The 25,494-nt window shown below is 41.3% G+C and overlaps 1 protein-coding gene across 1 annotated transcript in view; it reads right to left on the bottom strand.

Annotated features, from left to right (window-relative positions):
- rbl2 (retinoblastoma-like 2 (p130)) overlaps window positions 1–25,494 on the bottom strand; it is a 160,778-nt gene that overhangs the window by 23,318 nt on the left and 111,966 nt on the right. Inside the window, exons 12-18 of the mRNA XM_067997885.1 lie at window positions 24,750–24,887; window positions 23,096–23,260; window positions 20,807–20,918; window positions 19,255–19,533; window positions 18,423–18,694; window positions 11,037–11,213; window positions 9,622–9,693 (exon numbers count right to left, since the gene is read on the bottom strand). Coding sequence (XP_067853986.1) covers window positions 9,622–9,693; window positions 11,037–11,213; window positions 18,423–18,694; window positions 19,255–19,533; window positions 20,807–20,918; window positions 23,096–23,260; window positions 24,750–24,887 — 1,215 coding nt within the window. The remainder of the gene's footprint in view (window positions 1–9,621; window positions 9,694–11,036; window positions 11,214–18,422; window positions 18,695–19,254; window positions 19,534–20,806; window positions 20,919–23,095; window positions 23,261–24,749; window positions 24,888–25,494) is intronic.

Here is a 25,494-nt window from a genome sequence, read left to right on the forward strand (position 1 = left end):
AAGGATATCAAGACCATGGAGAGGGTGCAGAAGAGATTCACGAAAATGATATCAGTTATGAAGAGAGACTAGAGAAACTGGACTTCTTTTCATGAGAACAAAGAAGGTTAAGAGGAGATCTGATAGAAGTGCTCTAAATTATGAGAAGTTTTTATAATGTAAATCAGGAAAAACTATTTCCAGTGGTCAGTAATTAGAGAGAATAAATTTAAGATCATCACTAAAAGGACAAAGGGAGAAGTTAGGAGAATTTTTTTTACAGTGCATTAAGACCTGAAATACCGCCCCAGAAACAGTGATGGAAGCAGAATCCAAAATAACTTTTAAAAGGGAAGTGGATAAATATTTGAAAAAGAAACATTTAAAAGGGTATGGATATGGGCAAGGGAATGGGACTAAGTGGATAGCTTTCAGAGAGCCAGCCCGGTGGGTCAAATGACTTCCCCTTAGGCAGTGAAGAAAGATGAACCTAGGTGCTCTTCCACAATTTCCAAATGCCTTTTGATAGGGACCTGAGATCAGGTTGGCTGCCTGCCTTTGAAGTGGCACATGACTCAGGAAGATTTAAAAGTGAGTGGGTGAGTAACCTTAAACTATAAATAGAACATGAGAAAATGAATTAAACATCTGAGATGAGAGCTAAGTATCATGGATAAACTGATGGGGCACAGCATATACATTACCCTCCTCGCAGCTAACAAAATAGACAGCATGAAGTGTAACTGTACACATATGACAGGGTTAGAAAATCATTTTTTTCCAGATATAAATTCTAATGGATCATACAATGAGAGCCAAATCCAAGGAAAGCACTTCATTTCTGTCATTTTCTTGATTTACAATGCATAATGGAAAATCAGTTTCCTGTTAGCTGCATTTCTGGCTGAGAAGTGATAATTCTGAGCCATGTAGCTAACATTTCTCACGAATAGATCACTCTGATGAAAAAAATGAATCCAGAAAGCCAACAGTAATCAGGGCAACACAGTGAGACAAGGCTTTGAACACTGATGTCTTCAAATTGATCAAGCAGTATTTTATATGGCATTTTTCTTGATGATCCCATCACCTGTTACTACAATGAATTCAAAAAGAAACTAAAAGGGAATGCTTTTCCACTTGTTTTGTGTTAACAATGCTGGTGCGATGTTATTTCAATAAGTATAGTCTATATAGGATTGCAGCAACACTAAACACTAAAGTAATCTTGCTAAATTATTATAGTCAAAACTCAAGGACTGGAAATAGCAGAAATGAAATGGAAACCATCAACAACAACAACTTGCATTTATATAGCACCAATAACGTAGTGAAACGTCCCAAGGCATTTCACAGGAGCGTTAATCAGTTTTGCCCCAGTAAATTCTGAATATAGTTACTAGAATTCCAGCTAATGAGAACATTTGATTAAAAGGAAATTTGCTGAGAAACATGTTCATTCTGTATACATTTCAATGGAAAAACAGGTGGTTTCCACTTACAACTCACAGAGGTTTCTGCCTCATTAGCATGATTCATAGCCTGTCCTGCAACCGATCCATTACTGAACTAGCAAATACAAGTACTTTACTACACATGAAATACATCCACCACAATTCATTGAATGGACTGTACACAACTTCCTGCTATTACTATGTAATATATCCAATCCTACAGCACCCTTGTTGTCACTTAATCCAAACATATTACCAGGAGTGTTACTGACTTCTGTGCAGCTACATTTTTTGGCAATTAGGATCACTACGCACACTTTTAACAGTATTTGCTTAAGAGTAATATTTTTTAAAAATTGAAAGGCTGCTATTGCACTGTGTTCCTCAACTTCTGACCTGTCATTACTGTGTCAATTACCTGACTGTAGACAGGAAACAAAAGCCTGGAAATTAAACCCTGCAAAATGATTGTATGAATGCTTAATATATTCATATCAAATTCCACTGCCTTCTATTTTAACCGAGGCATTAAATGGTTAAATGGGTTAATGCCTCCATTAAAAACTGGTCAAAAAATTAGATGTGAACATGTTAAGCATTCATTCATCATTTCCAGGCTAAACTCTCCTGATTCAGATCTAGAATATGGTGCCTATATACCACAGCAATTCCTCTGTATATGCACAGGAAAACCCAGCTTAAGATTTGCTCACATTAAAATCAATGTATAGCCCTTCTTTTATCAGTCCAGGTCAGTCATACCTCAGAGTTCTATATCAGAAGCTGTGGGCTGCATATGTTCTGGAAAGGTGGTGAATCTTTTTCAGTATACGTTAGCTGTGAATAATAACTAGCTGTGCAACAGAATTCAATAATTACTTAAATAGAGTCGCAGCTGCATTGTTCCCATACATTTTAGGCCGTGTTTAGTTTTCGACAGTAGATGTTTAAAGCTACACTGTAATATTTTTGTAAAATGATCATCAGGAACCTGAGGGTCTGCAAGAATAAATGTTGGAAAAGTAATCATCTTCCTTCCCCACTACTGACTTCAGATCTATCAGAACTTCCTGCCAGGCTACAGAATTTATTCACAAATGTGCAAATATGACTTGGAAGATATTTTAATGCTTTTTAGAACACCCAACAATTTTGCTGCATCACCTGGTAATGGCTGAGAGTTAAGCTGAAGAATCACAGAGTTTGGGCAGTAGCGCAAAATGGACAAATTTGCATCGGGCGCTTGTTGTATGTCCCGCCCGATATTCAGTTCTATTAAAGTCAATGGGATCGAGTATCGGGCGAGGAGTATAAAGGGCGGGGAGTATATTGGCCGGGGAGTATATCGGGCGGGGTGCATATCAGCCGGGGAGTATATCGGGCGGGGAGTATATTGAGCGGCCGATTCAATACTGCTTGTTATGCACTACCACCCGAGATGGATTTCTACCCCACAGAGTTACCCTTTGTGGTTCTTTTCTATCCTGCAAACATCCTGGCATGTGATAGGGGCTTAATGTGAATTGATGGTGATGCATCTTCAAGATTGCAAGTAGAAGGTGAGAGATTTTCTGGCAGTTTTACCAAATTATCAGAAATCATCCATCTACCATTCTCTGACAAATCATCTGCTATGATGACACAGTCACTTATGCTTGAAGAAATATAAAGACATCCAATCAAAACTCAGCAATACTGAATGACAATAACTGCCAAATGCTGATTAGATTCATTCCCAATGACTGCTAAATTGGCAGATTTTAACATTGGTGCTGAATTTACCAGCATCTGAAGGATTGCTCCCAACAGTATCAGACTTAGAACGCACTATAAGAATACTCCAGTCTATAGTATGCAGGGGGGCTCAGGGCCCAGCATAATAAAATGGCCTCCTTCATTGATCTGTTTAGCCTTCTGGAGTGATCATCTTTAAAATGAAGAATGCCCACAGACAATAATTAGCATTAATTCCCATAAATGGCAAATGACAATCTGAGTGGATTGCTGTTCAGTTTCAATGTTCTGAAGATAAGTCCTTTTGATAGTTTCATTTATGGATTGTTTTTCTATTTAACATGACAAACAACTGAAAGCAATGAAAATGGTATTGGGAGGGTGTAACAAAAAGGTATTTTTGTCTGTATTTGATTATTGATCTTAATTCCTTATTACTAGTCACAGTACACACACAGTAAGACCAATTATTGCTAGCTCCTTTCTGCAAGCTGGAAAATAATTTACATTTTGGTCTGATTAATTTTTGCATCTCAGAAAGGCAGAGACAGCCATAACCCTATAAGTCCTTAGCATGCATGGTCTGATTGTTGCCATTGTATGTGGATGGTTTCACCTTCTACTTGCAATCTTGAAGATGCATCACCATCAATTCACATTAAGCCCCTATCACGTGCCAGGATGTTTGCAGGATAGAAAAGAACCACAAGGGGTAACTCTGTGGGGTAGAAATCCGTCTCGGGTGGTAGTGCATAACAGGCAGCATTGAATCGGCCGCCCAATATACTCCCCGCCCGATATACTCCCCGGCCAATATACTCCCCGCCCCTTATACTCCTCGCCCGATACTCGATCCCATTGACTTTAATTCATCCTACATAATTGACAAAGAACAGTTACCCATTTAATATAGTTAAAGGAAAATGCAGGGGTCTTTTTTTGTTAATGGGCTTTGTACCAGTACACTATTTTAAGATTTGGAACAATACTTCTGCGACTGAGTTTACATCAGAAGTCAGTTTACAATCCATAGTCAGCAGAATGACTGGGCTAGGTTGACTCTATGATAGTGGTTCACCATATAAGAAATGAGAATGAGTTTTCAAAGTTCAGTGTATGTTAAGAGTTAGCTCAGGGTGATGTGTCTTTACTTTTCTGGATACATATCACGAGGGGTAACAACACTTATTAATGACTGTAAATACACTGTTTTGCACTGAATACTATTCACTTACCTTTTCAATGTTAAATAAATGATCTGTTGGTTTGTAATCTAAGCCTCGGTCTGAAAGAGTGTATTTTCAATCTGCCTATTGAAGATGAGGAGAATCACATGGTGGTGTAGGGTACATTCCAGTACCTGGAGTACAGTAGCAAGGGTTCTCTGTTTGACCGCTGGGGCTTGCTATTATTTACCTAGATACTCCGCAGGTGAAAGCACAGTCTGATTCATATGAGATCTGTTTAGGGAATGGTTAGTGACCCTGAATTTGAATGGAACATCGAGCATAAAACTCAAAAATGTAATAGAGGGTCAATCCTCAGCTCAATAATATATCCACAAACCCTAAATGGAGGCACGATGCATCTTTGGAGTTCTGTAGATGAAGGACAGAATTGCCTAGGCTGCACACCTTTGTGCTCAATTTCATAGGCTAACTCCCACAATAAAGAAGCCTATAAAGGTGAAAAGATTTTCTTAAACAATTATTCCCAGAGGGTCATCAATTGGATGTTGGGTGACCCTCATCTGGAATTAGGTTTTCCCACACAAACCCAAAACACAATAGTTTTGTGGATGTCAATGATCTAATTAAGTTGCTTAAGGGTATTTAAAACTGCAGCTACTGCTCTGAGACTGTGGGGGTGATTTTAAGAGGCAATTGCAGGTGCGTTGGGGGTGGGGGCTCCAAAAATCGCAGAAATCCCGTTCAGGTTCGGAAGCCGGCTCCAACCCGCCGACTTCCGAGTTTCCCAGGAATCCACCTGTGTGCGCGCGGGCAACCCGAAAACAGAAGTCCCACCAGCAATTAAAGTCGGCAGGGTGACAGTTAAAGAGCCAAATGTACCTCATTGAGGTTCTTAAGGCAATTTACCTGTGACAGAGTAAGTCATCAGAACGATTTTTAACTTAACTGGGTGGTTTGCCCACCACCTCTGAATCACGCCTGGTGAAACCATACGTGAAGGGCTGGATCAGGGAACAAGAAACTAAATAAATTAAATAAAAATCCATAGATGGAAGTGAAAACACAAAATGAACCTACCTTTGCACCCTGCTCCAATGTCCAATGTCTCCCTCTCTGATCTCCCCCTCTTCACCCCCCGATGTCCCCCTCTTCATTCTCCTGATGTCCCCCTCTTCAACCCCCGATGTCCCCCTCTTCACCCCCCCCGCTATCCTCCCGATCTTCCCCTCTCCCCCCGATCTTTCTCTCTCCCTCCCGATCTTCCCTTTCCCCCACCCTGATCTTCCCCTCTCCCCCCGATCTTCCCTTTTCCCCACCCCGATCTTCCCTTTCCCCCACCCTGATCTTCCCCTCTCCCTCCCCATCTACCCTTCTTCCTCCCGATCTTCCCCTCTCCCTCCCCATCTTCTTCTCTCCCCCCCGATCTTCCCCTCTCCCCCACCCCGATCTTCCCCTCTCCCCCCCCCCGATCTTCCCCTCTCCCCCCCCCCCCCGATCTTCCCCTCTCCCCCCCCCCGATCTTCCCCTCTCCCCCCCCCCGATCTTCCCCTTTCCCCCCCACCCAATCTTCAGGCTGGCTGCTGGGCGTGAAACCCGGAGAAGACATTAATTGACATCAATTAACATGTGATCGCGTTGGAAACAGTGAGTTTCGTTCATGCGGGTTTGTCACGTGCACCTTCATCCCCCCCACTGCCAACCCGCCGCCATTGCAAAATCAACCCATTACACTGAGCTCCATGTCTGAATTTCCAGTGATATTAAAGGAAACTTGAAACACCGTGAAAAACATTTCCTAAAGCTACAGTTTTGAATCATTTTTCGAATTATATATTAATTCATAACTTCTGAAATAAAAATTGCAATAAAAATTAACTTTAAAACCGCAGTTTCATACTGATTTTCGCATGTTACATATTCAGACTGGTGTCCTGTAAAATTATATGCATTTGATAAATGCATTACCTGGCTATATTAAAATATTGAAAATAAAAACAGATAAAATAGGCCTAATCATAGTATATAATATCTTGGGTATAATAATACACTTGTATAATTTCAGAGGAGGGTGTACTGATTAAGAAATATAAATGTCTTACTTTGTTTGAGTCTGGACCAGGAAATTTTAAAGGTTCCAAGATGGATACTAATTATTCACTGCCATATTTAATGGCATCATCAAGTTAACGTCACATCATCATTAACCTATCTAGTTGAGCCCTAAACTTGCTTACATCTGGTATCAATGTGGTTTTCAATGGGTTAATAACTTTAGTGCTTTTTATTTTTTGAAGATATTGATGCATGGCACTGTGCAGGACATGGCAAATGTACCCAGCTCTGCTGACACCTATGTATAGCTCTGTTGGGATATTGGAACGGTCATTTAAAAAGATAGACAGAAAAAAACAAGTGAAATGCCAGAAATAACCAACAAGTGATGTATACGTACATATGTGAGATTGCAATCGTAAGGCCTGAAGGCGGGTGATTGCAATCTTATACGTGAGTCTCTCACTGAATCTGGAAGCATTGGTCTGCCTGCCAGTTTGGCTGTGGTTATCCTGCATATTTACATCACTGTAAAGATAAAACCATTTTGCAGCAACTCAAAATGTCCTGCTGCGTTTGTAGGATTACAAGTGACATTATTTTCCTTGCTTTTCCATCAACCAGTACCTTAGTTAATTATTTACAATCAATAAGTAAAGCATTGTTTTTTGCTGCAGAATTGCCAACATAAGAACAGGTCCTTCTACTTGTGATTATTGTATTGTTTGTGCTTAATCATAACTGACTTGTGCCAAGCCACTGGGGTGTCTATTAGAAAGTAACCTTTTCTTCCTGAACCTGTCTGACCTCGCTGACACCTGTTCACACATTCCTCGACTTTCTTAAGTCATCCACACGTTCCAAACATTCTAAAAACTCAGTTTGCTTGCTCTATGGCTTTTCTTGTCTTCAAGTTGTTTCAACTCAATTCAACAGAACTGAATAGACAGAGAATGAATTGCAAATATTGGGGTTAATTTACAACTCCACCACCTGGGTGGTGTTGCCCGCCTGTTGTAGAGCCCACCCAATTTTTACCTAATTGAAATCAGTGGGATGAAAATAGGGTGGGTTCTACAATGAGATCCGCTCCATCAGATTACTGCCCAGGCGGCGAAGTTAAAAATGACCCCCATTGTGTCATTTGAAAATATTACTGATGCAGAGTATAAATACAAAATGGGCAAATTAAAAGTCAACTTACAAAACAAAAGACAGGGCAAACATACACTCACATAAGAAGAGAGAGATGATACAAACTTGCATCAGTGTGAGCGTTATTTACAGAAAACAATAACTTTTAAGCCCCACAATCATTTATTACATAGAATTACATAGAATTTACAGCACAGAAATAGGCCATTCAGCCCCAATTGGTCTATGCTGGCATTTATGCTCCACACAAGCCCCCTCCCACCCCTCTTCATCTAACCCTATCAGCATATCCTGCTATTCCTTTCTCCCTCATCTTTAAGTGTAAATAACTGATAGAAGGTTTGTTATTGTAACATGATTGGGGTAGAACTTGCTCCTGAAATAATGGAGGAGCTCAATAGCGCTCTCCGTTTTTAATGGCGAATCGAAGGACCAAGTTCCTGCGTCTGCACATGCACACTAAAACACAGAAATCATCAACTTGCTCCTAGTGGTTCACCACCGATTTGACAGCTTCGAATTAAAGGGCCATTGCATGCTGCAATCTTTGAAATCACTGAAAAATCGCAAACTTGCTCATCCACCCAGCTGGAAAGTAACTAATTACACCATCAAACAGGTACGCTTAAAAATACCAGAGGCATGATATTAGCCAGAAAAAATGAGTGGGTTGGGGGCGGGGGGCAGTAACAATTGCAAAAATCTAAAACCCACCCCCAACCTGCCTATTTCCGGTTTTCACGGGGGTGGGACGAGGGGCGGGCGCCCAACCTGCTCTCAGGAGGCGAGTTGGGCATTAAAAGATTTTAAGGAGGCTGGGGGCCTCTATTTGCAAAGCTTTTTTGATTTTAGCCCCTGGGGGCCGGGATTCCTGGGCCTTCTCCTTCATGCCATGTGAGAGGAGGCAAGAAGGAGAATGAATTATAGCACGGCTTGTGGGCCTGGAGGAACAGGAGTGCTTCCCCATGGCCCAACAAGCCTACCTGCAGCAACCACCCCCATGATCTCTGACTCCCCGCACAATCGCCGACCCCCCCCTTACAATCTCCGACACCCCCACAATCTCTGACCCCACGATGACCCCCGACGCCTCCCAATGACTGACAGCACCCCCCACCCCCAGTGACCCCCCCCCAATCTAACACTTACCTGACCACGTCCTCCTCTTGGCTCTTCTCCCATAGTCTTAATGAATGCCAAACAACCAAAAATTAAATTTTAAAAATGTGGAGTCTCTTTACTCCTTATCTTAATAGATTTTGGTCATTAAAAAAGAATTTTTAAAAATTAAAAAAATAAAATTTTTTTTACTTTTCCCTTCTGTCTCTTTAAATTATTTCAATTATTTCTTTGGCTTTTTATAAAATAAATTTAATTTTTTTATTTACAAGGACTAACTTTAAATGAATGTAGTCGGCTTGCCTGCTTGTGGGCGTGACTTCCCTTCCTGACAGATTTTGTGGGCATGTCTTCTATTCTCACAGACTGTTCCACGCGCATCAGCTTACGCTGCTCAGAGACTTAGTTGATAGCGCACAATTTTTTAAAAGTTCAAAGTCAAGCAAGTCGACGCCACAGAACCCGCAGTAAGTACATTCATTAATTTAATTCGCAGGAGCTGCAGCTACGCTGCTCTGTACAAGTTCTGGCCCATTACATTTAACGCTTGCACAAAAACTGACCCTGGTCCTCAAACACAAACTGCCAGAAATTTATAATTGTTCAGTAAATAGGAACATAGGAATTGCTAGATGAAAAAAGACCAAGGTCCATCTTGTTCACCGTCCATCCTGGTAGTCGCATGATACAATGATAATGGAGTTGTTGACTAAACATAGCAATCAATCTCTTAGTCCATCACTTAGTATCACTTAGTCCATCTATCAATTAGCCTACAACAGACCCAGAAAAGGCATGAGGAAAATTCCAGTGGCGGAGAGCTTTGGGGACCATAGGTCCAAAATTACCTTTTTCCTCCCAAGCAGGCTACACTTAACACATGTCATCTCTCAAATGACTCATATACTGTATCCCAAAATGTTAGTAGTAACACTTACATTGCTGCTGGCCTGTGGCTGGGTTCTATAACTACGCATGATGTTCTGGAAGGATCTATCTTCTTTTGTTACCTGAAAATAAAAGGTTATTTATACTGATTCAAAGTGTACCACAGAGTACTGTTTTTCTAACTTAGTGAAGTCAATGGAAATAAAAATTGGGAGAGATGTAAAATGGGCTGCCAATTTGCTATCACCCATTTTACACTATCGCACAAAGTCAAAATTACCCCCTCCCCACTTGAGCAAGCGCATTTGCAGGAAACTCGCGTGTAAGACTCTATAATTTGGGGGCGAGGCCACTTTTATCAGCGGAGATGCATTTCAGCAGAGGGATCGATTGACAATCGTAAAAGATCGAGCAGATTTGGCTGTATTGTACATGCGCGCGTAACTCACTCCCACAAGTCTGCAATTTTTTAGACTGCGTATTTGATTTACGCCCTTGATTGCTCGTCTCTGGCCGCAATTCGCAGGAAATTCCAGGTCACTGTGTCTAATATGCATGAATGATAGTTAGATGGCTTGAAACTTTAATTTTCATACTTAAAGAGGAATATATGGTGTAAGTTCGGTGCTTTCCTCGGGCCCTGATTGTTTGTGCTGATTTCTGCTTGATAATGCCCATTTTTACATTCCATCGTTTGTTAATGAGATCGGTAGGACATTTGAGTGTAAATAAACATCGGCAAAATGGGCACCCGAATGGACGTAATTTCGGATGTAACTTCCCAATTAGGCCCCACAGGAAATTCCACCCCAATACATGGTATGTCCATCCTGCACACCCGGGGAAAGGGGAACAGAGGTTAAATATTATTTACTCACAATCTTGATCCTGATCAAACACAACCCGTTGTTGACTTCAGCAAGCTTATTTTCTGTTGTAAATATACTTAAAATGTATTTTTTTTTAATCAAGAAATAATAAATTAACAAACATAGAGGATGTATGTCTATTTAGATGGACTTGAATTCTCATATTTTGTGACACCATTTTGTTTTTAATGATGATCTAGAGGATAAGAACTTATACATTCAACAGTGTCTACAAGGTTGGTGTCTACACTTAAGTCACAGGAACACTAAGCCCAGCGACTGGGAGGAGGAGGCAACAGAATGATTGAAACAAACTTTAAATTGCTAACTAAAATTCTGTTAACAAATTTTTTTAAGAAGTAATTAATTAATCACCTTTCGCAATCCACTATATCAGAAGCACGACTACTATAAGTCTTGGTATAATGTTCTTCAGAAATATTTATAGCCGTTACAGTGAATATATTTATAGATAATAGATAATTAAAATAACATTTTAAAAGAAAAAATGAAAATTATTTAAAGGAAGCTGAATATATACATCTTCATACATGTCATTTATTATAACTTTTCACTGTACGCAATGTACACTTTACCTTGGCCATTATGTAAACAGCACACATCAGCAGCTGATCTAAGTGCCTATCAACCATAAGATCAGTGCAGTTGACCAAAGAATATTCAAAACACGTCCAGATTTTCCTCCTCAAGTCATCAGAAATATCCAGTTTTGCACAGAGGTCCCGCAGGCGAACACTTGCCAAATGATAAACCTAGTTATACAAAAACAAGGACAGAGACAAACATCTAAGACCACACGAATATACCTTGTTATACTTTTAAAAATAATTTCAAACTCCCTGCCCCGATGACATCCCACCACATCCGGCCATCCCCTCTCTGGGCTACCTCAGTGACAGATGAGGTGCACCGACTTGCAGCCCAGAGCTGCTCTATTCATTTTAATGAGAGTTGCAACTTTGGGCAAGCCTGAGAACTGATCCAGAGTCACCCAACCCTGAGAAAGCACACCATCGAAAAACATGAAAAATATAATGAAAAAGAGCACATAAGCTGTTGCCCAATTTTAATTCAGCAAACAGGCTTAATTTAACATTTTATTTACAAATTGATCATTTTAAATGTTAGATATCTAAATAGGAGGTGGAAAATGACAGAGTGAAAATATTTCCTGTAACCAAAAAGATGCTTACAGGTACAATAAATACAAATCCTGACTGCCATTTCCAGCCTTTCAGATAAACAATTCTCCCTCAGTTTAAAGAACTGATCAATGTGCAATAATGCCTTCACTCTATAACTCTGGGTATTATAACTCGGGGGAGGGGCCCACTTGTTTGTTATTTGCACCATAATCATAAATGTATTCTTTGCATTTACAATAAGGGTTGTATTCACTGGAACTTAGAAGATTTAGGGGTGATTGATCAAAGTTTATCAAGTTATTAAGGGGAACTGATAGGGTAGATAGAGAGAAACTATTTCTGCTGGTTGGGGAGTCTAGGACTAGGGGACATAGCCTAAAAATTAGAGCCAGGACTTTCAGGAGTGAAGTTAGGAAACACTTCTACAAGCAAAGGGTGGTAGATGTTTGGAACTCTCTTCCGTAAACGGCTGTTGATGCTAGCTCATAAGAAAATAGGAACAGGAGTAGGCCATTTAGCCCCTTGGGCCTGTTCTGCCATTCAATGAGACCATGGCTGATCTGTGACCTAACTCCATATTCCCGATCTGTGACCTAACTCCATATTCCCGATCTGTGACCTAACTCCATATTCCCGCCTTAATCCCATATCCCTTAATACCTTTGCGTAACAAAAATCTATCAATCTCAGTTTTAAAATTAACAATTGAGCTAGCATCAACTACTGTTTGCAGAAGAGAGTTCCAAACATCTACCACCCTTTGCTTGTAGAAGTGTTTCCTGACTTCACTCCTGAAAGTCCCGGCTCTAATTTTTAGACTATGTCCCCTAGTCCTAGACTCCCCAACCAGCGGAAATAGTTTCTCTCTATCCCCTTAATATCTTGAAAACTTTGATTAAGTCACCCCTTAATCTTCTAAATTCCAGAGAATGCAACCCTAGTTTGTGTAATCTCTCCTCGTAATTTAACCCTTGGAGTCCAGATATCATTCTCGTAAATCCATGCTTCACTCCCTCCAAGGCCAAGATATCCTTCCTAAGCTCAATTGTTAATTTTAAATCTGAGATTGATAGATTGATAGACTAGCACAAGAGCAGCTGCAGCGAGAGCAGAGAGCCCAGGGTGGGGGTAAAGAGCAGCATCAGCGAGAGCAGAGAGCCCAGGGTGGGGGTAAAGAGCAGCATCAGCGAGAGCAGAGAGCCCAGGGTGGGGGTAAAGAGCGGCAGCAGCGAGAGCAGAGAGCCCAGAGTGGGGGTAAAGAGCAGCGGCAGTGAGAGCAGAGAGCCCAGAGTGGGGGTAAAGAGCGGCAGCGAGAGCAGAGAGCCCAGAGTGGGGGTAAAGAGCGGCAGCGAGAGCAGAGAGTCCAGAGTGGGGGTAAAGAGCGGCAGCAGCGAGAGCAGAGAGCCCAGAGTGGGGGTAAAGAGCGGCAGCAGCGAGAGCAGAGAGCCCAGGGTGGGGGTAAAGAAAACAAAGAAAGAAAACACCTAAAGTGACGTCAGCACAAGGGACGGAACTGATTAGTGAGTCGCTGATTGATTGGTGAGTGTTTTTTTTAACCCTTTAGTTTATTTCTGTTAAGTTGAGTTAGTAGTCTAATAAATGGAGACATGGCAGGGCACCTTGGTCTCGTCGAATGCACATCCTGTGCCATGTGGAATGTCCAGGACGCTTCCCGTGTCCTGGATGGCCATAGGCGCAGGAAGTGTAGTCAGCTGGAGGAGCTCGAGCTCCGGATTTCGGAGCTTGAGCAGCAGCTGGCGTCACTGCAGTGTATCCGCGAGGCTGAGAGCTACGTGGATAGCACATTTCAGGAGGTGGTCACCCCACAGCTTAAGAGAGTGCAGGCAGAGAGGGAATGGGTGACCACCAGACAGACAAGGAGGACCAGGCAGGTAGTTTAGGAGTCCCCTGAGTGCACCTCACTCTCTAACCATACTGGTGAGGGAGAGGGTTCCTCTGGGGAGTGCAGCCAGAGCCAAGCCCACAGCATCATGAATGTCTCAGTTGTACAAGGTGCGGGGGGGGGGGGGAGGAGGAAGGTCAGGAAAGCAATAGTAATAGGGGATTCAATAGTTAGGGGAACAGACAGGCGTTTCTGCGGCCGCAGACATGATTCCAGGATGGCATGTTGCCTCCCCGGTGCTAGGGTCAAGGATGTCACTGAGCGGCTGCAGAACATTCTGAAGGAGGGTCAACAGCCAGAGGTCGTGGACTATATTGGTACCAACGACGTAGGTAGAAAGAGAGAGGAGGTCCTGCAGGCAGATTTTAAGGAGGTTGGAAAGAAATTAATAAGCAGGACCGCAAAGGTAGTAATCTCCGGATTACTCCCAGTGCTACGCGCTAGTGAGTATAGAAGTAGGAGGATAGAGCAGATGAATGCGTGGCTAGAGAGATGGTACAGGAGGGAGGGCTTTAGATTTCTGGGCATTGGGACCAGTTGTGGGGGATGTGAGACCTGTACACGCCGGACGGGTTGCACCTCAGCAGGGCCAGGACCAATATCCTCGTGGGGAGGTTTGCCAGTGCTATTGGGGAGGGTTTAAACTAGCTTGGCAAGGGGATAGGAACCTGAGCGTAGATTCAGAAGGGAGAGAAGCAGAGCTGAAAATGGAAGACAAAAAATTAATAAGCGAGTTTGGAAGGCAGAGGAAACAAAGGTTAGAAAATAGACAACGAAAGAGTTTGGCACTGCTTAACAGTATATACCTCAATGCAAGGAGTATAGTGAATAAGGCAGATGAGCTGAGGGCACAGATAGACACATGCAAGTATGATATCTTAGCTATTACTGAAACATGGCTTAAAGAGGGGCAGGAACACTTTGATCCAGGAGGCAGTCACACCCCTTAGACTAAATACTGTAGAATTGGCACGTGGTCAGGGACAGGAGGGTGTGACTGCGAGTGAGACAGGTATGGGGATCCAGGTGGTAGCACTGCAGGAGCCTCAGCCTCTGCTCTTGTCCAATAGATATGAGGCTCTTGCAGTCCTTGTGGATGAGTGCAGGGACTGCAGGGAGGATGAGCAAACTGGCCATGGCACCTTGGTTCAGGGGGCCATTAAAGTGGGGGGAGTAAAAAGGAATGTGGTTGTAGTAGGCGACAGTATAGTTAGAGGGATAGATACTGTTCTCTGCAGCCAAGAGCAAGAGTCCCGAAGGCTGTATTGCCTACCCGGTGCCAGGGTTAAGGACATCTCCTCAGGGCTGGAGAGAAACTTGGAGTGGGAGGGAGAGGATCCAGTTGTCATGGACCATGTACCAACGACATAGGTAGCACTAAGAAAAAGGTTCTGCTGAGGGAGTTTGAGCAGCTAGGGACTAAATTAAAAAGCAGAACCACAAAGGTGATAATCTCCGGATTAGTACCTGAGCCACGAGCAAATTGGCACAGGGTAAATCAGATCAGAGAGATGAATGCGTGGCTCAAAGATTGGTGTGGAAGAAGTGGGTTTTGATTCATGGGGCACTGGCACCAGTACTGGGGAAAAAGGGAGCTGTTCCGTTGGGATGGGCTTCACCTGAACCATGCTGGGACCAGTGTTCTGGCAAACCAAATAACTAGGGCGGTAGAGAAGGCTTTAAACTAAATAGAGAGGGGGGAGGGCTCAGGTGGGGTGAAATTTAGATTGATAAAGAGAAAAGACAAGGAAGTAGTACAGGAAAGTGATGGGGTAATGATAAACAGAGTGTGTCAGGAAGGTAAAGTGCGTACAAACACAAGAGTGCACTAGCAAATGGGGCTGGGGTAAAATGACAAAATTAAAGGTTCTTTATCTGAATGCGCGCAGCATTCGTAATAAGATAGATGAATTGACAGCACAAATAGAAACAAATGGGTATGATCTTGTGGCCATCACAGAGACGTGGTTGCAAGGTGACCAAGGTTGGGAGCTAAATATTCAGGGTTATTTAACATTTCGGAAGGATAAGAAAAAAGGTAAAGGTGGTGGGGTAGCTCTGTTAATAAAAGATTAAATTGGTATAATAGTGAGAAATGATCTTGGCTCAGAAGACCAAGATGTCAAATCAATTTGGGTGGAGGTAAGAAATAGCAAGGGAAAGAAATCACTGGTGGGAGTAGTATATAGGCCCCCTAACAATAGCTACACTGTAGGGCAAAATATTAATCAGGAAATAAGAGGGGCTTGTAAAAGAGGTAATGTAATAATCATGGGTGATTTTAACTTTCACATAGATTGGACAAATCAAATTGGCAAAAATAGCCCTGAGGAGGAATTCATAGAGTGTATTAGGGACTGTTTCTTAGACCAATACATCGGGGAACCAACCAGGGAACAGGCCATTTTGGATCTGGTAATGGGTAACGAAACAGGATTAATTAATGATCTCAAGTGATCATAAAATGATAGAATTTCTCATCCAGTTTGAGAGCGAGGATCTTGGGTCTGAAAATACTTGGGTCTGAAAATACTGGAACGATGTATTTCCACATCGTTCACCTGAGGAAGGAGGTAGCCTCCGAAAGCTTGTGAATTTAAAATAAAATTGCTGGACTATAACTTGGTGTTGTAAAATTGTTTACAATTGTCAACCCCAGTCCATCACCGGCATCTCCACATCGTATTAAACTTAAATAAGGGCAATTATAAAGAAATGAGACCGGAATTGGCGAAAGTGGACTGGGTAAACAGATTCGATGGTATGATGGTGGATAAACAGTGACAAACATTTTAAAAGATATTTTATGACTCGCAACAAAAATATATCCCTGTGAGGAGGAAAGACTCCACAAAAAGGGTGAACTAAGGATGTAAAGGATGGTATCAGGTTAAAAGAAAAAGCATACAACATGGCAAAGATTACTGGTAAGCCCGAAGATTGGGAAAACTTTAAAAACCAGCAAAGGATGACTAAAGAGGGAGAAAATAAATCATGAGAGTAAACTAGCAAGAAATATAAAAACTGACTGTAAAAGCTTCTACAAGTATATAAAAAGGAAGAGGGTAGCTAAAGTAAACATTGGTCCCTTAGAGGATGAGACTGGGGAAATAATAATGGAAAACAAGGAAATGGCAGAGGAATTAAACAGATATTTTGTATCTGTCTTCACAGTAGAAGACACTAATAATAAACCAATAATAGTAGAAAATCAAGGGGCAAAGGGGAGGGAGGAACTAAAAACAATCACTATCACTAAAGAAAAAGTACTAGGTAAACTAATGGGTCTAAAGGCTGACAAGTCCCCTGGACCTGATGGCTTGCATCCGAGGGTCTTAAAGGAAGTGGCTGCAGAGATAGTGGATGCATTGGTTGTAATCTTCCAGAATTCGCTAGATTCTGGAAAGGTCCCAGCGGATTGGAAAACCGCAAACATAACACCCCTATTCAAGAAGGGAGTGAGACAGAAAGCAGGTAACTATAGACCAGTTAGCCTTTGGGAAATTGTCATTGGGAAAATGCTAGAATCCATTATTAAGGAAGTAGTAGCAGGACATTTGGAGACTCATAATACAATCAAGAAGAGTCAACATGGTTTTATGAAGGGGAAATCGTGTCTGACAAATTAATTAGAGTTCTTTGACGAAGTAACGGGCAGGGTGGATAAAGGGGAACCAATGGATGCAGTATATTTGGATTTCCAAAAGGCATTTGATAAGGTGCCACATAAAAGATTACTGCACAAGATAAGAGCTCATGGTGTTGGGGGTAATATACTGGCATGGATAGAGGATTGGCTAACTAACAGAAAACAAAGAGTCGGGATAAAAAGGTCATTTTCAAAATGGCAAATTGTAACTAGTGGGGTGCCGCAGGGCTCAGTGCTGGGGCCTCAACTATTTACAATATATATCAATGACTTGGATTAAAGAACAGAGTGTCTTGTGGCCAAATTTGCTGATGATACAAAGATAGGTGGAAAAGCAAGTTGCGATGAGGACACAAAGCCTCTGCAAAGGTATGTTGACAAGTTAAGTGAATGGGCAAAAATTTGGCAGATGGAATATAATGTGGGAAAATGTGAAGTCATCCATTTTGGGAGGAAAAATAAAAAAGCAAAATGTTATTTGAATGGAGAAATACTACACAATGCTGCGGTACAGAGGGATCTGGGTGTCCTCGTACTTGAAACACAAAAAGTCAACATACAGGTGCAGCAGGTAATCTGGAAGGCAAATGGAATAAGCTGAGGAGAAATTTTTTCACCCAGAGAGTGGTGGGGGTCTGGAAGTCATAACCTAAAAGGGTGGTAGCGGCAGAAACCCTCAACTCATTTAAGAAGCACTTGGATGTGCACTTGAAGTGGCGTAACCTACAGGGCTATGGGTCAAGTGCTGGAAAGTGGGATTAAGCTGGATAGCTCTTTTTGGCCGGCACGGGCACGATGGGCCGAATGGCCTCTTTCTGTGCCGTAACTTTCTATGATTCTATGTTTTTTGTTAACCAAAGTAATTAAGGGATATTGGGCTATGGGAGGTATATGGTGTTAGGTCACAGATCAGCCATGATCTCATTGAATGGCGGAACAGTTTCGAGGAGCTAAATGGCCTACTCCCGTTCCTATGTTCCTGGTTACAATTTTGTTATAAATAATAAGTAAAGGAAATATTCCCCCTGGAAAGACCCGCTTGGGCCCTGGGACTCTAATTTGAAAGCCGATGACTTACCCAATGAAAATCTAATCTCTGCTGACTCTTAACAATCCAAGATTAAACTGCTTAAATTACTCAGTTCCTGGCGGCTATACGTTGGGTATTTGAAGCTGACACCGGGAATAAAAAGTATTTCTTTCCCTAGTGCTGATGTACTTCGCCTTAATAAAACTTCACTCTCACACCCATAAAGAAACATACCTTTCTAAAGAACAGAGCTACTGAGCCTGTCTTTTTGGGTCTGTTGCTCGCTGCCACTTGGTGCTGGCTTTGTCTTTGCTGTCCCGGGGATTGTTGAATTGGCACCTGTCCAGCGATCTGTACTGCAGTACCGGCTAACTGGGGATTGCTTAAACTACTGGCAAGGGTCTGGGCAGTAAGGGGTTGAATGGTATTTGCCACAGACTGGGCTTGACCAGTGACACTGAGCTGAACCGGGATGAAAGTAATGCCTCCATTTTCATTTGCAATACCTGAAAATTAAAAAGGAAGTTAGAGGTTTTCTAAAGACAAAGCATGGATACCTTTTAACATTTCTTGTAAATAATAGCTCAAACAATCATGGTAAATATCCTAAGAACTGAATTTAGATATTTGAGAAGGGGGTTTACCAAAATAGTCAAAAGTACAAAGGACGAGATGCTCTTTGTTAGCCCTAAATTTGCAACTTTAAATCAAAATAAACTTATCTCCTGCAAGGTAAAAGAGATAGGAACTCTTCAACCGGAATTTAGCAAAACTGACACCAAGAAATAAGAAAGTTTCAAATATTCCAAATAATGTTTCCAGTTGTAATTCTGAGTTAATAATATTTTTGTGCTGGGTTTAAAAACACACTAACCGCTCACTATTTCCTGGAAACCTCATTCCATCCCTCATTCATAGTATTGGCAGCTAGAAAATTCATATTTGAAACTATCCTATAGGATTGACTTATTTAAATTACTTGCAGTCCCATGCTCAAGCTTAGATATCCATAATAATAGCAGACAAGACAGGAAGTATATGCTGCAATTTTTTTTTAATCACTTGCCTTGAACTGGTATCGTAACAGTTTGTCCATTGGTTGCTGTTACAGTTGCAGTTGCCATGGTTACTAAGGTCTGTCCAGGGACGTGTGCAATGGAAACAGCCTCAGTGGTCACATTCTGGACTGGTACAGTGTTAACTGTTTGTTGCTGGCAAATTCTGAGGGAGTTGCTTGAAGAAGAGTCTGGGTTGTTATCATTATCAACAAACAACCTCCTTCTCGCATTACCTGCTGTCGGAGAGCTATATCGATCATGCAATGTAGTAGGTGATACAGTGGTATCTAGAAAGAGCAGCAGGAGAGCACTTGAGTAGTAATTGTTGGTAAAACAGATAAAATATCTTCAGACTGCAATTTAGTGATTTTTTAAGAAGAAACATTTTCTGAGAAAGGAATTGGGATTTTCATGTTAGTATTTTTGTAACTGTAATTGTAGGATCTCCATCACTGTCCTACTCAAAATCACGTAACTCAGTACAGACTAAAGACTGAATTCTGACATCTTCGTGATCTCAGTACCACATCATTTGGTGCACTTGCCCACTGAGCCAACATGAAGAAGAACATAAGGGAAATAGTAAACAAGTGCACCAAATAATACTATTAATTTAAATGGATTGGAAATTGAGGGGTGGCAGTTGGCAAATCATGAATTCCCACCATGTGCTCCCTGCACCAGGAGAGCTCAAGATGAAAATTTACGTCATACTGAAGTTACTAAAATGCATGCATTTGCCCAGTCTTACCAAATGGTAGGGCCATAGAGTTACCTAGAAATTACAGCACAGAAACAGACCATTCGGCCCCAGGTCCAAGCCAGTGTTTATGCTCCACATGAGCCTCCTCCCACCTTAGTTCATCTCAACCTATCAGCATATCATTCTATTCCTTTCTCCCTCATGTACTTATCTAGCTTCCGCTTAATCTATGCTGTTTGCCTCAACTACTCCATGTGGTAGCAAGTTCCACATTCTAACCACTCTCTGTTTCTCCTGAATGGCTTATTGGATTTATTAGTGACTATCTTGTATTTATGACCCCTAGTTTTGGATTCCCCTGCAAGTGAAAACATCTTTTCTACGTCTACCCTATCAAACCCCTTCATGATTTTAAAGATCTCTATTAGGTCACCCCTTAGCCTTCTCTTTTCTATCGTAAAGAGCCCCAGCCTGTTCAGTCTTTCCTGATAGTTATAATCTCTCAGTGTTGGTATCATCCTTGTAAATCGTTTTTGCGCATTCTCCAGTGCTTCGATATCCTTTTTGTAATATGGAGGCCAGAACTGTGCACAGTACTCTAAGCGTGGTCTAACCAAGGTTCTACATAAGTTTAACATAGATTCTCTGCTTTTCAATTCTATTCCTCTAGAAATGAACCCCAGTGCTTTGTTTCTTTTTTATGGCCTTGTTAATCTGCGTTGCTACTTTTAATGATTTGTGTATCTGTACCTCTAGATCCCTTTGCTCCTCTACCTCATTTAGACTTATTTTCCAAGGAGTATGTGGCCTCCTTATTCCTCCAACCTTGTAAATTAGTTTTAAGTCGAGCCACATACCTTTCTTGCCACCCTCAGCACGAACCTCCTTTAGTCGTGTGTAAGTAATGGGAGAGGACATCCCACTGTTCCCACTGTTCTCCAGGTTTTCAAAGTAATGTGGTGGCATCACCTAAAGGAACGTACAAATTCTAAATCGATTCTGTTTGTTGCAACATTTCACCAGCTAATACTTTGCCTTGGTTGCTTCAAATTGTTTTCTGTTAATAAGATGAAGTATTCAACCTTTCCTGAAAAAAATACATTGTGTTGCACTCCATCCCTTTTGAATGCTCAACTGTGATATTAAGCTATAATTTGCTGTTTATATATGATATTCCACCGATCGCCATTTTAACAGCGATTATTAAGCCAGCAGTTAAAATGGTAAACTGAGGAATGTCACAATGCGTTAAGCATTCGTATAGTAATAAAGCAAAGAAAAATTTCTAGGCTGCAGTCTAGTAATCTGCAATGGAAGTTAGTTTAAATAACCTCCAGAAGATAAACACGTCCCATGTTTTATTTGCCACAGCTTTAATCAAGTTTTTTTTAATGCAGATGTGTATGTGGCTCACCAACATTTCAGACGTACCAGACAAATATTTTAAAGCTATAGTCCAAAGTGAGACTTCTTTCTGGTATATGAAATTATTGATTGTAATTTTCATGAAGTAAATACAACATTGATAACATATATCATTTTGTATTCTTATAATTGAAAAAATTATGACTTTTTTGTGTTGTGCACAAAAATCTTAAATTTTAAAGTCTTGTTTTCCTTCATCTCAGTGTTGAGCTACCTCAAAGCTGAGGTCCATTTTACCTAGTTCTAAAGTTCACTGTGCTTTTATCTCTCGAATCTGAGTTCAATTTGAATGGATTTACTGATAGCTGCAAGGATCCTAAATGAAACAAATTTATGAACATATGAATATACGAAAAAGGACAAGAAAAGGCCAACTAGTCCATCTAGCTTGTTCCATCCAGACATGGTGCAGCCTACCCTGTAAATCGTCCTCAACGCGCAATCACGCAATCTCCTGGGAGAGGAAAAAACCCAGAGGAAATAAAACCTTAGGCCAACTTAAGAAAGAAAACTCTGAGAAATTCCGCTACAACTCCAGTGGCAATCAAGCAAGGTCCAGGAGATTGCAGTAACTGATATCACTAATTATGGCTAACCCTCATCTACCTTCTATAACTCAAGATGTCCTGTACTCTCAGGAACTTAGCCAGCTGCGTTTCGAAGGCCTGCAGTGAATCCATAGTCACTGCACTGTGAAGTTCCTTGGGACGTTTTTCTACATTAAAGGTACTTAGAAATACAAGTTGTTGTTCATGTTCGTTCTGTCAATCTATTCTGGAGTTGATGACTCTGCAAAAAGAAATACTTCCTGGCATCTAACCTAACTCAATGTTTTTGTATTTTATATCGATGTCCTCAGTCCTTCCCTCTGCATGTAGCTCAAATAAACTATTTCTAAGCAGAATCTATTCTCTTCATTTTAAAGACCTTAATGTATCACCTCGAAGTCCAGTACAAAAAACTGCCAGTTCTTTGAATGTATCCTGATAACTGAGTGCCCTAAGGCTGGGGTGGGGGGGGGTGAATTTCAGTGGGGGTTCTCCTGATCATCCACCGTAACTTTGGTAGAAGACTTGAGGAAACCCTAGAAAAATGGTGTAAACACCACACAAAAATCAATGCCACTGCGTTTCTAGCTGCATTTTCTGAGCGGCTTGCAGCAGTCCCTTTAAGTACCGCTGGTTAGGCCGGACATCACCTGGTACCAATAGGTGGAGCATGTGCAGTGTAGGAATAAGACGGTTTAGCTCTGCATTGCAACTTTCATGTGCTACCACCCTGTTCCTATTGAGGACCATGGTCTTCTGTTCATTACCAGGTTCATTACAATGCTCTTGGTCAAGCAGGATAGACAGGTCTGGATAAATAATTTTACCCTATATTTCTGCTCATTTTTAATTTTCTGCTCATGGGCACAGGGCTAAGTCCATTGTGTGCCGGATTCTTTGTTAGATAACTGCTTATTTTCAGTTGAGTAGGGCAGCTGCAGTGTTGAGGTTTAGAAGGTTTAAGTCTGAATAAATGCGATTTGTAGAACAGTAGTCCCTGCAGCATTTAACGCCCCAGAACTAAATGAGAAATAGACCTAGTCAATGTGCTGTCCAATTACTGCAATTTATTTCCTCCACAAATCAGAGTGATGGTCATAGTTTGTGGTTCATATAGTGATTAGATTAATGTAAAATAAAAGAGCAGACAATAAATTAAAGATGAATACTCACCTCCTCACATGTTGGAACCTTGTTTTCTGAATCTTTAATTCCATCCCAAAGGGGAGATTCTTGCTTCCACGCCATATTTTCCAGGATTGTTTCCTCAATATGATTTAGATGTTTTACTACCTCCCTGAAGAGACCGTCCTCTGCCCTTATAAGTACCTCTATCACCTACAAGATAGGCAATCAGCTTTTAAAAATTTATAACAAAATATTCTGGACATGATGCACATCAAAGAATTTCCCATTGTAGCCATCATCTCAACTGTACCTGAATTTATTACAAAGTCGTTTTCCCCTAAGGTAGAATAATTCTAGATAGCATTTTCCTACAACCAGGAATAATTTGGGATTGTGTGCAACATCATGCAATACACCAAACAGGTTTATATTAGGGATCAAGCATTTGGGTTGATTTGGAGTAAAAATGTCAATGCAGGTCATGAGACAGACTTCCAGATCAGAAAACAGCCTGACAAATTTACGTAAAGACCACTGGGGGAAACAATGGATTTAACCTGAAGAGTTTGTTTGAAAAATATAGGTCCAATTAAAAAAATTATTTCAATATTCTTGCTTATAAGTGGAAAAAAAAATACACTCACTTCAATAAAAAGTGGCCAACATCCTCAGCAGGGTCACTGACATCTCAACATTTTCGAGGCTGAGCCACTGTATTATGACATTTCTTTGCTTAGACTTGGCTCCAGCATCCTCTTCTGCTCCATAAGACAAAGCAAGGCTTGTTGGCAGCCATGCTAAGTAAAGACATATGGGTTGATTTTCCTGTGCCTAATATTGTATGCGTGCCAGTTCCCGAAACTTTAAGCAGAAGCAATAGGATCAGAGATCTGTCTGGTTGGGTCCCCCTCCCCTTTATGCTTGATGCGCATTTCCTCGCATATCATCGACGTGGGGGGGTTGGAGGATTTAAGTTCTATGTAATTGAACTGAGAATGACCTCATTAACACCTCCTGCATCACTGCGGATCACGACCGGCAGATGCCTGCTCTGAAGACCACCCAGGGAAACTGGGCAGTAGAAGTTGCTGGTTGCTCCTTCAGATTGGTGAATCTGTAAAGGGGCAGCCAGTGACCTACTGAGCCTTCTGGAACATTTTGTTTTCCACTTCAAGGAACTGAAGGACTGCAGGACTGCACAGTGGGGCTGGAATCTTTCTGACTGTTGTTTCTCACTGCAGCAAGCATGGCCAAAATATTGCCAGGAACCTGTGCTGACTTTAAGACCTGCAGCAATATACAACTTCTCTTCCCCAATTTGGTGTGAACATCACTTCCCAGGCAGTAGCCCTGCTCAGTGCTCACACAGGCCATTTAAATGAGCTGAACAAGAAATACAGCTGGATTCAACTGAGGTTAATAGGGGACGGTTCCATAAGTGCACCACCAGATTTCTGCCAGTGGAGAAGGGGCGGAGGAAAATCAGGGCCCTCTTTAGTGTTGCGAGTCTTGAAAATGTGAAGGAAGAACACATCACGAGTTGATTTCAATAATAATAAATAATAATTACCAGAAAAATAAAGACAGTGCATTTTTTCAAGCAATTTCTCAAGGAAAAGACTGCTATTGGGCCTCATTCTGGAGTATTCATTTAAAATGGTTACTAGAAGGTCTATTAATACTGTTGTGCATTGCTTACCTTATAAAAGTGATAGGGTGGAAGGTCATAGATCTCAATGATCCATGAAAAGTCTCCCGGAGGTTTATAGGAAAAGATAACTATTTCAAGGCAGCAAGCCAGAAGAGATCGATGAAATATGTCTTGTTCCAATATCCCCTGTATGAGAAGCAAAGACATTTGCCACACTTGATAAATGTAAACCAAGAACATCAGACATTAATTTGATTGATTCCTTGTTATGCATATACAATATCTTTGGGACCTTCTGGTCTGTAAGGCTTAATACTGTTCCACTTGACCATCATGGGAGTGCATGCTAATTTTTTTCCCATGGCCATTTGTTCATAATTGTGATATCATCACACATGAAAAAAAACATAGAAATGTGTGGCGAAAGACATACAAAAAATCAAAACTCTTAACATAAAAAGTAAGACAAACATTAAATATAATTTGAAATCAGAACAATGGGCTGTTTATCAAAAGCTTTGTAACATCACTAAGGCTAGTTCCAACTGAGGAGAAATTGTGACAGTTTCCAAACTTTAAACAGTAACAAAAACAACATTTTGTTGTACCTCTGATTTGAGCTTCCTCCCAATTCTGGCATGTTTGTCAGCCAGTAGTGCCAGCAACCACACTGGTGCATGGGGTGGTGGGGGCAGGCATCAATCATGGAAGGGAGCTTAAGAAACTTATTGCTCCATGGTCACAACATTTAAAAAGAACATGACTCAAAATGGACTAAGGACATTGGGGAGCC

Source organism: Heptranchias perlo, chromosome 16 (assembly GCF_035084215.1).
Source record: "Heptranchias perlo isolate sHepPer1 chromosome 16, sHepPer1.hap1, whole genome shotgun sequence".
NCBI classification, from domain to species: domain Eukaryota; kingdom Metazoa; phylum Chordata; class Chondrichthyes; order Hexanchiformes; family Hexanchidae; genus Heptranchias; species Heptranchias perlo.